This window comes from Vicia villosa, linkage group LG4, assembly GCF_029867415.1.
Source record: "Vicia villosa cultivar HV-30 ecotype Madison, WI linkage group LG4, Vvil1.0, whole genome shotgun sequence".
NCBI lineage: Eukaryota > Viridiplantae > Streptophyta > Magnoliopsida > Fabales > Fabaceae > Vicia > Vicia villosa.
The window spans coordinates 111119866-111133562 of NC_081183.1; the positions used below are offsets into that span (position 1 = coordinate 111119866).

Here is a 13697-nt window from a genome sequence, read left to right on the forward strand (position 1 = left end):
TTAAACAACTTATCCACACCAATTCCATTGCCTCTTTCCATCTCATGACCCTTCTACCTACTAAAACTGCAGACCTTATTACTCAACCCAACTCAGACCAAACAGTACAATCCTCAACCATACTTAACCCAAATATCACCAATCTCATTAAAAAAAATGTCCTATTGTGTTTAAAGGTACACCAACCCTTCCCCCTTCAAGACCATGTGACCATAAAATTCCTCTAAACCCAAATACCCCACCAATTAATGTCAAACCTTACTGTTACCTTCATTCCCCAAAAATTCCATGAGTTCCCTCATTTAAGACATGTTACGTGAGGAGATCATTATACTGAGTAACAATCTGTTCTCATCCCCAGTCCTTCTAATCAAGAAAAAGGATGGTAGTTGGCGTTTTTGCATCGAATGTCGCACTTTAAATGTTGCCACAATCAAAGACCGTTTCCCTATCCCCACCATTGATGAGCTCCTAGACGAACTGCGCAATGCAAATATCTTTACCAAAATACATTCAAGATCTGGATATCATCAGATCATAGTTTCATCGGAAGATACTCATAAAACAGTGTTTTAAACATTCGATGGCCATTACGAGTTCCTCGTAATGCCATTCGGACTTACAAATGCACTGTCCATTTTTCAGTCAGCTATGAACGAACTCTTACAACCCTATCTTAGAAAAATTGTTCTAGTGTTCTTTGACGACATTCTCATTTACAGCTCTTCAATTCAGTGTTATTTTTAACTTGTTGTAATCCAATTATTTTCTTGTAGAAGTTTCAAAGTGTGTTTTTGCAGTTAACAATATGAATTACTTGGGGGTATATCATATTAGATGGAAGTGTTGTTGTGGATCCAGAAAAGGTTCTGGCAGTTTTGGACTAGCCTGTTCTATGTTCACTCACGACATTACGGGGAATTATTGGTCTCACCGGATTTTATCGATGCTTCGTACGCCATTACGCCTCTCTCGCCGCTCCCCTCACTGATTTATTGCATTCCACTAAATTATCATGGAGTACAGAGGCTAATTTAGCCTTTACATAACATTAAAAAAATGATCGGCATGCCAGTATTGACTTTGTCAGATTTTACAAAATAGTTCATAATAGAATCAGATGCATCTGGTGTTGCCGTTGGTGTAGTTCTCTTCCAAGATGGTGGTCATACATTTGCGTTCTTCAGCAAGAAAATGTGCCCTTGAATGCAAGCTTCCTCAGTCTACGTTCGCAAAATGTATGCTATCACAGAAGCTGTAAAGATATAGCGTTAATATATAGTTGGTCAGAAATTCCAAATCTACACAGATCAAAAGAGCCTTAAAGATCTTCTAATGCAACGGATCCAAACACCAGAATAGCAAAAATGGGCAGCTAAACTTCAAGGGTTCAATTTTGAAATATTTTACAAACATGGTCAGTCAAATTTGGTCGCAGACGCCCTTATCCGCAAGTTCTCGACAGATACACACGTCTTCATGACAATCTCTTCAGTAATCCCTGATCTCATCACTCATCTCCGACATTTTTATGCTACAAATGTCGAAGGACATTTATTAATCCAACAGAAAGAAAAAGAAGATAGGCATTCCTACACATTCACTAAAGGACTATTATTTTTCATAAATAAATTGTTCATACCACCTTGTGACAAGTTGCGCCCTGCTCTCATTGATGAGTTCCACAACACCCCAGTCGCAGGTCACTCAAGAGTGAAACCAACACTTGCTCGAATAAGTGCTTCATTTGCTTGGCCAGGACTGTACACCGCGGTTAGAGACTTCATTAAACATTGTTCAACTTGTCAACATAACAAATATCAGACACAAAAGAAAAAAGGCTTGTTGCAACCATTACCAATACCAAATCAAGTTTGGGAAGAACTTACCATGGACTTCATTACACGTCTTCCAAACTCCTTCAGTCATACAGTCATTTAGGTCGTCTGTGATCAACTCACCAAGTACTGTCATTTTATTATTCTACCGACACGGTTCACAGTTCAAGATCTAGCTCAACGGTTCTCTATAGAGATATTTAAGCTTCATGGGACTCCAAAGTCCATTATATCTGACAGAGACCCGTTATTCCTAAGTTCGTTTTGGAAGGAATTGTATGAAGTACAAGGCACAAAACTAAAGGTTAGTACGGCATACCACCCAGAAACAGATGGGCAAACAGAAGATGTAAATAGATGTCTAGAAACATACTTACGGTGTTTTGTGAGTGACCACCTGCGCAAATGGTTCAAGTTTCTCCATCTAGTCGAGTTTTGGTACAACAGTTCTTTTCACTCATCCATCCAAATGACCCCATTTACAGCTTTATATGGCCTCCATCCTCCTTCGATTCCTGATTATGTTGCAGATTCTACATCACTTGACTCCTTAGAAACATCTTTACTACAGAAACAAGAGATTATACATCAGCTTAAAATCAATCTTTCCAAAAGCAGGCAAAAAATGGAAAAACAAGCTAATCAGCATTGAATAGATTTTACCTTCCAAGTCGATGACCTTGTCCTTCTTCAGCTACAACCATATCGCCAGCACACGGTGGTTAAGCGCTCCTCGTAGAAACTCTCAAAACGCTTCTATGGTCCTTCACCGTTCTCAGATGCATTGGAACTTTGAGCTATTAACTAGATATGTTGTCGTCTTCAAGAATCCACCTGGTGGTGCATGTGTGAAGCAACTGGAAAACGCATCGAAACAATGAAGTCTCCATCGAGTATTTATTTATCCCACGAGAAGGGAAAGTAAAATATCGATTAAAACCTATAAGGAAAAACAAATAAAGGTCTTACGATAAAGAGAATGAGTAAGGGAGTCGGTTACGCAAGGGGAAGGGATTATCACCCCTCACGTCCGTCGTACTCGACGGGATCCACTCTTGTTTGTTTTAATCTAAGGGTGTGAAATTAAAAAGTCTGAATCTTAATGCTAAAAGGGAATGCAATGCATGCAAAAGGAAACTAAAGAAAATGCGGGGAAAAGAAAGAAATATTTACAAAATTGTGCTCGTTTAGGGCCCGCAACCCAATGATTACGTATCCCTTTTGAGGAATCAGCGCACTGTAGTTCGGCTTAAAAGTTTTTGTTTGTTTTGTTTCTTAGATGAACGATGTTAACTTTACATTCTACTTCCGCTCGACCTTTGGAGACTCACGCAATTGTCATAGAAAGGAATTTAACATGTTCTTAAAAGAAGAGTAAGATTGGTTGGTGTTTTTTGATGTAGGCAAATGACGCATTAAACCCAATGGTGGGACAAGCATCAACCCTCTACTGTTTTTTAGTTTTGAGACTTGAACCACACAGGAGTTTACGAACAGAGAAAAGCAAGTTTAGGGTGTGGACCCGCTCGCTCTTTCCGCTACTTAAGGCTCACGGTAGTATGGTTTGCATAGTTATTTATTAAGTGTTTTGAAAAGTTTAAAATAAAAGAAGATGAAATAAACTAAAAGGGAGACTAAAAATCCCTAAAAGTTGTCATGCTTGGGTAGAATCCTAAGGTCTAATGACTTATCTTGCACAAGATAAAGTCAAATCCTAAGGGAATATGGCAAATGAGCATCAAGCAAGCTCAAAACAACGCAAGGAATGTGTACTGAAGACACAATCAAAATAAATGCATAAGATCGCCATAAGATGTAATGCACACAAGGCATACTCAAGTAATCCATGCAAGTTAAATATCAAACTAATGTGTGATCAAATATCCATGTGATAAGGAAATGGTAGGCCTGAAGTCAACACACATCACAATGAATGCCAAATGGTCATGCCACACTAGTTAAACGAACATCAACATCTTTTAATAAGGAAAATCATGCGTTGAAGCAAGAAAGAAAAAAGAAGAGGAAGGACCAAAGCCAACACTCGAGACTAGATGAATCAAGTCAAATAAATAAACCAAACATGGCTTATTGATCTTTAAAAGATCTCACCTCACAACAAGTTTAAAACAAGGTAAGGTAAACAAGAATATGGCACAAGAGGCCTCAAGATATCACACATGCGAAGTGGATCTATAGAAAAAGAGGTGGATCATTTGCCTTAAAGGCTCACCACAAAAGCATCAACAAACTAAAGTTGAAGAGGAAAGAAGATATGGCTCTTAACAATCCTTATTGAGAACTTACAATCAAATATAAGTTAATGATCCAAAGAGCAAAGTGAAATAAACAATAAGACCTTAGAGGTCAGAAGTAAACACATGAAAACAAATCCTCTTTAAGTATTACACCCAGTGCATCTCCTAATCTCAAGCAACCAAGCATAGAAGTAAAAGAAGGATCAAGTGAGAAAGTCAAAGCAAAAAGCATAATATGGAATCAAATGGTTCTCATGTCCATTCAAGAACACTTCACTAAACATATCACACTCCATGTAAGATCATTAGACTTTACAAGTCTTCAAAAATAAATCCCTTTCACTAGGGGGTCAAAAGAACACATTAAAATGGAGAAGCAAAAGCAATTTAGCAAATAAATCACAAACAATTAGCAATTGATCATGTAAAATAATAGAAATTGATGTGATTAGAAAATGAACATCAGATCATTACATGTCCTAAAAGTTGGCTCTAAAAAAATGTTATAAGTTATTTAATCAACTCAAACAAAACCAACAAGAGCCAAAGGACTTGTTCACTTTGAAAATGTAAAAGAAATAGGTAAAATACCCACACAAAAAAACATCAAAATTAAACCAAGTAACTTCAAAGAGTGCAGAAATCATAAATGAGGTTTGGGGTTCTTGGATTTACATGGAAAAGCTTAAGGATTCACAATCACCAATACTAGTCCCTCATGTACCTCAATTAGACAAACTTGTTTAAACAAATTAGGAAAACATAACAAAAAATTAAATTAAAAAAAGTTCTTATCCTCAAAAAGCATTTAAGAACATCCCAAAATTTTCTTTTGATTTTTATCAACAAGAGAAAGTAGCTTTCGAAAACCATTAAGCCAACGGACCAATCACAAACCATAATTTTGACAATAAACTTCAAAATTGCATTTTTGAAGTTAACCTTCAAATAAAATCGAACCAAAACCATACAAAATTAGATAAACCTCTAAGGATTCCAGAAAGTGTTTTTTTTGTAATTTTTGTAGTAATGAAATGTTAAAAATACATTAAAACAAAACAAGATAGTAAAAACTATGCACAAATGACACATTTAAGCATAAAATCGGAATTAAATGTCAAAACAAATTAAAAGTGAAATTAAAAAAATACAGAAAATTAAATAAGACATTAAAAAATGTTCATAATTTTTTTTTGAACATTGGGGTTAAAAAATATTAAAACGAAATTATAAAAGAAACATGTTAATTAAAGCAAACAAAACAAGCAAAGGGTACATATTATAAAAGAAACATGTTAATTAAAGCAAACAAAACAAGCAAAGGGTACATTAGCAAACAAAACAAAAGCAACACTTTTGGGCTTGATCCAAAGAGTGTTGAAATTAAATGAGCCAGGCCCATCACGCCTAACTCACTCCTCCACTTTACTTTATTCTCTTTTTAGACAATTTCTTTATCCATCCCCGGGGTGAGAACCCCAGCTTAAAACCCCATAATATCCCTGACTTCGGAGATATATGCATCTCCGAAGTCATTTTTGGAGATGCATTTTTTAAAACACCAAAAAAATAGGTGTTTTCGGAGATGCATCTCCGAAAGCACTTATTTTTCAATTTAAACGTTGGATTTAAACTGTCAGGTGTTTTTTCGGAGATGCATCTCCAAAAACACCCTTCATATACTTTTTCCCTCCTTCACTATTTCATTCATTTTCCTCCAAACAACAACTCAAACCCTCTCCAAAACCTCCATCATTTTCAATCCATCTTTCGTCTTCATATCGAGTTTCAAGTGGTTGATCATACTAAAGAGGGCATAGAAAGCTACAATTTGAGGTAATAATCTTCATTTTATCTCCTATTCCACTACATTGTTGCTAATTTGTTGATGAAGAAAACAACGTTAGTTCGGAAATGCACTTCTGAAATAGACCACCTAACAAATTTCGAAAGTGCGTTTCCGAAATAAGCTCTGATGCAAAATTTGAAAAACTGTTTTAACAGCATTGATGTATTTTGAATATTTTAGGTATGGTGCATTCGGACAACATTGTCGGGGATGGGTCAATAGTCCCGGAAGAGGTCAACGTAGATGCTAAGCCTAACGAGCCGGTTAACGATGTTAAAACCATCACTGTTGCGGTGGATGTTCGACCACAATTTACAAATGATATAACTTTCGCTTGTCGTGAACATGTGCTAGATTGGGTCCGAAATGAAGCTAGTAAACTTGGATTTGGCATTGTGATATTAAGGTCCGACAATGTAAGTAGTAGAAGGAAAGCCTTTACTGTGTTGAATTGCGAGAGGGGTGAGACGTATGTAGGAACAAATCGAGTGTTAAAACACGATGACACGGGATCGAGAAAGTGTGCGTGTCTGTTTAAGTTGCGCATAACTTGTAGGATTGATGGATTGTGGCGTATTAGCGTCATATGTGGAATTCATAATCATGCATTGGAAACTAATCTACACGGACATCCAAACCTACCCCCACCTTGCTTTTGTATACTTCAGCAGTGGTTACCCGATGTCGTTCCAATTTAGGTTCTCGCGCGACACGCCATTCACGGATTTGATCTCGTCGCTTAACTCTTTCTTGCAATACCCGGAAAATTTGAAGGTTGTCAAGCTTGAGTACCGCTCGCCTTCGCGGCTTCGCTTAACGACGAGGGAGACGTCTAGTTCACCTCATTTGAAGTCAAGAACGACGAAGATTTAGCGGTTTTGTGGACAACTTTCGACCGATTTTCTTCGAAGGGCCCGATCGAGTTGGATGCGAAACTTCAAAGATCGGGAGTCGACGTTATCAAAATGTTGACCCATCCTCAACTACTCGCGTTTAACAATATGTAACTTTAATTTCATGTTGATCTATCTATGTAATTTCGATTATTTATGATAAATCCAAACTTTGTTCATTTGTTTTTTGTTTTCTGCATCTGACAATATTTCGGAAGTGCACTTCTGAAATCACATTTTTTTTGAAAAAATGTGTTTTCGAAAACACATTTTTTCTGGAAAAAAATGTGATTTCGGAAGTGCACTTCCGAAATCAACTTTTTTCAAAAAAAAAAATAATTTCAGAGATATACTTCTGAAATATAGGAGCGTTTTAGGAATTTCGCGAGGATTTCTAAGAAGGTTAGGGTGGATAAAGAAACTGTCTTTTTTTATTAAAACATTATTTAAATGTAACAAAAGTCATGTGACATTGCAAGAATTGGTCATGGTCCAAGTTAAGTGACTAAAAGACAAAATAGGAAGCCAACCAATCAAGCACTCCAATTCATCATCTTCTTCATACAAGCTAAAGAAAAACGCAAAACAACACGAAGAAAAACGTGAAAAGCCCTAGCTCATGAACAACTTTCAAGCAAACTTCAAAATCACATAACTTATTCATTTCTCCATGAATTCAAAAAAAGTAAAGACCAAAAATGATCTATGAAACGAGAGGAACATAGTGGTACCAAGTAGAGCTTAAAAATATGCCTCTAACACATATAAAAGGGAACAACAAGCACGGTTAGAAACCTAATTCCACACATTTTCAGAAACTCATAAAACTTGAATCAAGCACAAATGCAACACACAACCATTATCAAACCTATTTTTTGGCCAAATAAATGCATACGAACAACATTCTAATCATGGAAAATCCTAGCATGAGAGTTTGGTAGTGTAAAGAATCATACCTTGAGTGAAAAATAAATCCACTAAGTCCCCAAGCTACAGCAATAAGAAACCCAGTTGAGCTTGATCCTTAAGCTCCAAATGAAGAGAAAATGTTGAGATATGGGGACTGTATCAAGAGAAATTTGTTGCTTGAATGAAAACTTGAAGAAGAGAAGAAACTTTTATATCTGGGTTTTGCTAGAATGAGGAGTGTGTGGACTAATATGAGAGGGTGAGCTTGTTATATAGAGCATTAGAAAGAGGATAGAGTAGTCATTACAAGCTTAGAGCTGTTCGAGGGCAGAATTGAGAGTTTTGGCCAAAATATGCCTTGGTCATAAAGCATGCGTTTTGTGTGAGAGTGCATTCTTTGCGTTTTGGACAGCTCATGGGAGCAGAAATAAATCCTCAAAAGATAGTGCAAGATGGTTGTGAGAGGAGTGAGAAATAGAGGATTGGCTATCTTTATCTTTATTATATAAAATGGAACAACGCTTCTATGAAACCCTAATTGCCTCTCTTTTCCCTCCCTTTGCTCCAATTATTTATTTAGTTATTAATTATTTATTTACATTTTAAATTTATGATTGATTTGCTTACATAAAGATTAGTTTAATCTTTTTAAATTTTTTTAATAACTTGCACTAACTTCTCACATGTAAAGTACACTTTTTGTAAATCTAAAAAGTTACATAACGTATACATCCCATGCATACATGGTTATCATTAGTCTTGAGCATCTCAATTAGTAAATGCACAGCCCCACATATCCATTATTTAGTTATTAATTATTTATTTACATTTTAAATTTATTATTGATTTGCTGACATAGAGATTAGTATGAAACTTTTTAAAAACTGCATTAATTTCACACTTATTCATTCTTTGTAGATATATGAAAAGTTGCGTTAAATTTCATATACAACCAATGCAATTGAAATATATTTTTTTTAATAACTTGCAGTAACTTCTCACATGTACATTACACTTTTTTGTAAATCTAAAAAGTTACCTAACGTATACATCCAATGCACATGGTTATCATTAGTCTTGAGCCTCTCAATTAATAAATGCACAGCTCCACATATCCATTATTCTTCATAAGCTATTATTATAAATAGTGGTTGCTGTCAAACAAATATACATCACAAGTTGCTATACTTAGTTGAGTTGAAGAATGTCTACAAAAGGTGTCAAAAGTATTTTCGTTTGATGCTAATCAGTTTATATATTTTTAGTTCATATATTTTTACTTTTAGTATTACCTTTTAATTGATTATTTCTTATAAAAAATGCAGCTGTAACTGCCGTACCACCCAAGATCACTGCAGTTTCTGCAATTGTTCCTGACAAGTTTGAGTTTCGTCTAAGGGTTCGTGTGATTCACTATTGGACACTTCCTGAACGCTACAACTCTACAAATATAGGAAGTTTGCATATGATCTTGCTAGATGATAAGGTATAAATTCAAAGTTTATCTATTACTTATTATTTGTGAAACAATATTATCAAACTTATGCCATTTATATATTTTTGTTTGTTTAGTGCGGCAAAATTCAGGCCATCGTTAGAAAGAATTTGGTTCCTACATTTAAGGAGCAGATTGAAGTAGGTTCCTCATACGTGTTTGAAAATCTTATGGTGGGTAGCAACCACCCTTCCTACAAAGCTACGACACATATGTACAAACTGAATTTCATGCAATCAACCAAAGTATTCAAAGTTAATGCTCCTGATATACCTCAATATCATTTTGATTTCGTACCTTTCTCTGAAATTTTGAGTGCTACTAAAGAAGACAGGTTACTTGGTAAGTTTAACTCTTTGTATAATATAATAGAATTGATAATATTTACATCTTTTTTATTAGTTTAACATATATTAAATTGCTTCTTTAAATGTGTGTATATATTAGATATTATTGGCCATGTTGTGGAAACAAATGTCGTCAATGAAGTTGAGAAAAATGGAAAAAAGAGTAAGGTTATGGATCTGACTATTGAAGATTTAGAGTAAGTCTTACACCTTTATTTATTTTTGTTTTGATGCCAATAGACTGTTTTATTCTAAATTGCTATACCTTGACACTTAGAATGTAGGAGCAACAAAATTCATTGCACATTGTGGGAGGATTTTGCATAAATGATGCAGAAATTTATGGACAACCATAAATCTTCTGATCCAATAATCATGATACTTCAATTATGCAAGATGAAAAAGTTTTTTGGTAAGTACCAAATGTGTCTAAATATTGTAGACAACTTTTAATATTTAGAAAAATAATTTTTGATATGTAAATTTTTCAGGTGCTATGGGAGTCTCTAATGCTTACTATGGAACTAAAATGATGTTGAATACGGATTTGATAAACACTGCTAATTATATATCTAAGTTAGTTTATAAAGTCAACATATTATCTTTAGTTTATAATATTAGTCATCTCTTTAAATGATATTAAACTATATGATCTATAACATGTTTAGGATGAATGGTACTGAGATAGAAATCACACAAGGAGTGAGTCAAATGTCTGGTCCAACAATTGTCCCTCTAGAAGATGACTTGCTCCAGACACAAAAAATGACAATTGAGAACTTGATAGAATCCACTGAGGTAATTTTATTTTGTTTTTTTTATTTGCGTTGTATAACTCGATGATCAATCTTATATCATGTGATAGTTTTGATGGTTATATACATGTTCCAAAACTTTATTGATTTATATTTTATGGTTTCATATGATGAACAAATGGCAGAAATGTGTTGGTACTGTTATAGCAAGAACATGTGAACTTGAGACAGATCTTGGATGGTATTATCAAGCTTGCACAAAGTGTGCATCAAAGGTTACTACTAGAACTGGGGTTATTTACTGTGAGAAATGCCAGCAACCAAGGACCGCTATTCCTAGGCAAGTAATTTAGTTATTACAGTCATAAAAATTAACTTGGATGAATTTTGCTTAATTTACATCCTTGAATTAATTTAGTGTAAATTTTCAGGTTCAAGATTAATGTTCAAGTAATTGATAATTCTGGATCAACAATTTTTACTCTGTTTGATAGAGTGGTTTCTCAAGCTTTGGGAAGAAATGTACAAGATATGTTGGATAACATGAATCATGTAATATAATTGGTGGATTTAGTGCTACGGTGTCAAAATTAACGTATTTAATAATTTGTTAACATTATTTATTTAGATATTATTTCTTTTGTTATAGGATTTAGCTTATCCACCGGAGCTTGATGTATTTGTGGACAAACGAATGTTGTTTAAGGTAGAAGTTACTGATGCCAATTTGTTTCGTAATTGGCGCAATTATAACGTGAAGAAGTTGACTGAAGACGGAGAGATAATCAATCTGTTTTTAACATTGCATGGGATAAATGTATGAAAATTAACATCTATTGATATTCCTTATTTTTTTATTGATAATTTAAGAAAAACTCACTCTCTCAAACATATATAACAGTTGAATGATGTCGGTATAGATGCTGAATGTGTTCAGATAGGAGGTGAAGTTGCTGATAATAATGTTATGGTATATAAGTTGTTTTTTAATTTTTAATTGTTTCATCACATTCAAATGATTTTACAATTGGTGTACTATATCATTTTTATGGTTATTGAATTATATATGTAGGAGGCAATTGAAGGTGGTGATTCAAACGAAGAGGAATTGACTACTGCAGATTCTGGAAATACACCTACAAGCAAGATATTGGGGAAGAGGTTGTCTGATAGTCCTGAATCAATTGCTGTGAATGATATCAACAGTGGTGCTTCATCGGTTGTTAAAGATTCTAAATGTGTAAAGCTTGAAAAATTTGATTGAGTGGCCTGCGTGCTAAAAAAATATTCGTTGTGTCTTGCAGTTACTTTCTTTTTAATTTACCAGTTGTTGAACCAAGTTAATGCTAAGTATGACATTTCTTTTAATGTTTTGATTTGTCTTACGAATATGATAAATATGTTTGTGATAAACTTATATGTTTAAATAGAAACATGGCTGGACCCGTAAAAAAACACACAGATAAAGCCACATATTGGACACACAAATATTCTAAATGTTAAAAGATAAAATGATTAAGTAATATTAATTGATATGACTAAATTGATAAAATAATATCTATTTCATTTGGGCTTTCCTATCTAAAACTTACTCCCTGTGTGAGAAAAATATCAATTTTTTGTCCCTACTTATAAGAGAAAAATCTAAACATTTAAGATTTTTAATATAATAAATAATATAATAATAATATCTATAATTTTTATTAGTTAAAGATTAAACTTAACTTTAAAATATTATTACTAAAAAAATATAAAATAATTTGTTTTAAACCTTATACTTATTTAATAAAAGTATTTAGCTTTATATATTTCACTATTTCTTAGAGATAATTACTTATATTATTGTAAACAAACTACATAAATAAAGTATTAGATTATATCAATACTTGCACGTTTGCGCTACATTTCAAAACTATTAAAAAAGATAAATATAATAAATTATTAATAAATAGTTATCACTATTAAAACAAACAAAAAAGTGATGAAAAACTTTACAGAGATAAAGCATGGTAACCAAGCACTAACTGTGTCTAAGTATTCTGAATTCTAATTTTTACTATTTCTAAATGTCCCACATGGCACATGGTTGAATGCTAAAATACTGCTTTTATTATAAATATACATTTCAGAGTGTTGAACTTAACACACATTAGCTGTAGCGGCTTTTCAGGTGCTTTAATTCACAAATTATTTTTAAAATTTTATTAAGTGGCTAAACCATTTTTAGTTGGTGACCGCCGGTTATATCGATTTTATTGGTTTTTAGACAGTTTTATAATCATTGAGGCGGTTTAAATATAACGCAGTTTATCATCTTGATCGGTTTTAATTTCCTAGATCTAAAATGGATTATAATTATGATTTACAATACTATATTATAAAAAAAAATTATAATCATTAGTCTTGGTACTATAATACAATCATTTAATGCGTTGAATAGGCCTATGGTTACTTAAGAAATAGCTATAATCATTTTGTCTGGATCCAATACATTCATGCATTGAATTATTAGAATCTAAAAAGTTGCATCAACTTCTAACCTATACACCTAAAGCAATTGAAATCAATCTTTTTGATTTAAAAGTTACACTAACTTCTCACGTATACATTCTTTGGTAATCTAAAAAATTGCATTAACTTCTATATACATTCTTTGGTAATCTGAAAAATTGCATTAACTTCTAACGTACACATCCAATGCATTTTGTTATCATTAGCCTTGAGCCTCTAAATTAATAAATACACACACTTATGCATTATTCTTCACATTCTATAACTATTATTATAAATAGATGGCTGTTGTCAAACAAATACACATCACCTGATTCATATAATATACTCTCCCACAACCGAAAATATGTAAGCACAATCCTCTCAAAGTTATAGCATGGCAGAAGGAACTGGAAGACATGATTCTTCCAAGAGAATTAGAACACATATAAATATATTCTGCAATCAGGGAAATAATAATAATATTGGAACAACCAATAGGATTCCATTCTGCAATATTACTAATGGTATTTATATTTTTGTTTAAAAACTATTATTGATATATTATGTTACATTAAAATTGTTTGATAATTACTTTATAATATTATGAAATACAAAAAATTTGTGTGCAGTTGGTTCTTCATCATATGAATTGCACTCCTCTACAAAGAGATTTGCACCAACACCAAGTTCATTGACAGCAGGGAAATATACCATATATAATGGCACACTTACTAATCATTCAAGGGATGCACAAGGAGCATCATATGTTCGGGATTTGTCTTCTATTGAACCACGCCATATTTCATTTCAAGGTAATATTATAAGTTGAACCATCCAAAATTACAAAAGTTTTGAAAAAG

The 13697-nt window shown here is 33.3% G+C and overlaps 1 protein-coding gene, 1 long non-coding RNA gene and 1 pseudogene across 2 annotated transcripts; all 3 read left to right on the forward strand.

The window, feature by feature from the left end:
• The first annotated feature begins 9476 nt into the window (after positions 1-9476).
• On the forward strand, positions 9477-9904 carry LOC131599482 (uncharacterized). Its single transcript, XR_009282799.1, has 3 exons — positions 9477-9584; positions 9690-9786; positions 9874-9904. It is a non-coding gene; the product is annotated as an uncharacterized LOC131599482 (long non-coding RNA).
• Positions 9905-9964: 60 nt separating this feature from the next.
• LOC131597673 (uncharacterized) lies at positions 9965-11608 on the forward strand. The gene is made up of 8 exons (XM_058870356.1): positions 9965-10001; positions 10081-10165; positions 10258-10387; positions 10530-10684; positions 10776-10896; positions 10994-11161; positions 11246-11314; positions 11417-11608. The coding sequence occupies exons 1-8, from the start codon at positions 9965-9967 to the stop codon at positions 11606-11608; spliced, it is 957 nt and encodes a 318-aa protein (XP_058726339.1).
• Positions 11609-12825: 1217 nt separating this feature from the next.
• LOC131597674 (uncharacterized) overlaps positions 12826-13697 on the forward strand; it is a 61053-nt pseudogene continuing 60181 nt past the window's right edge.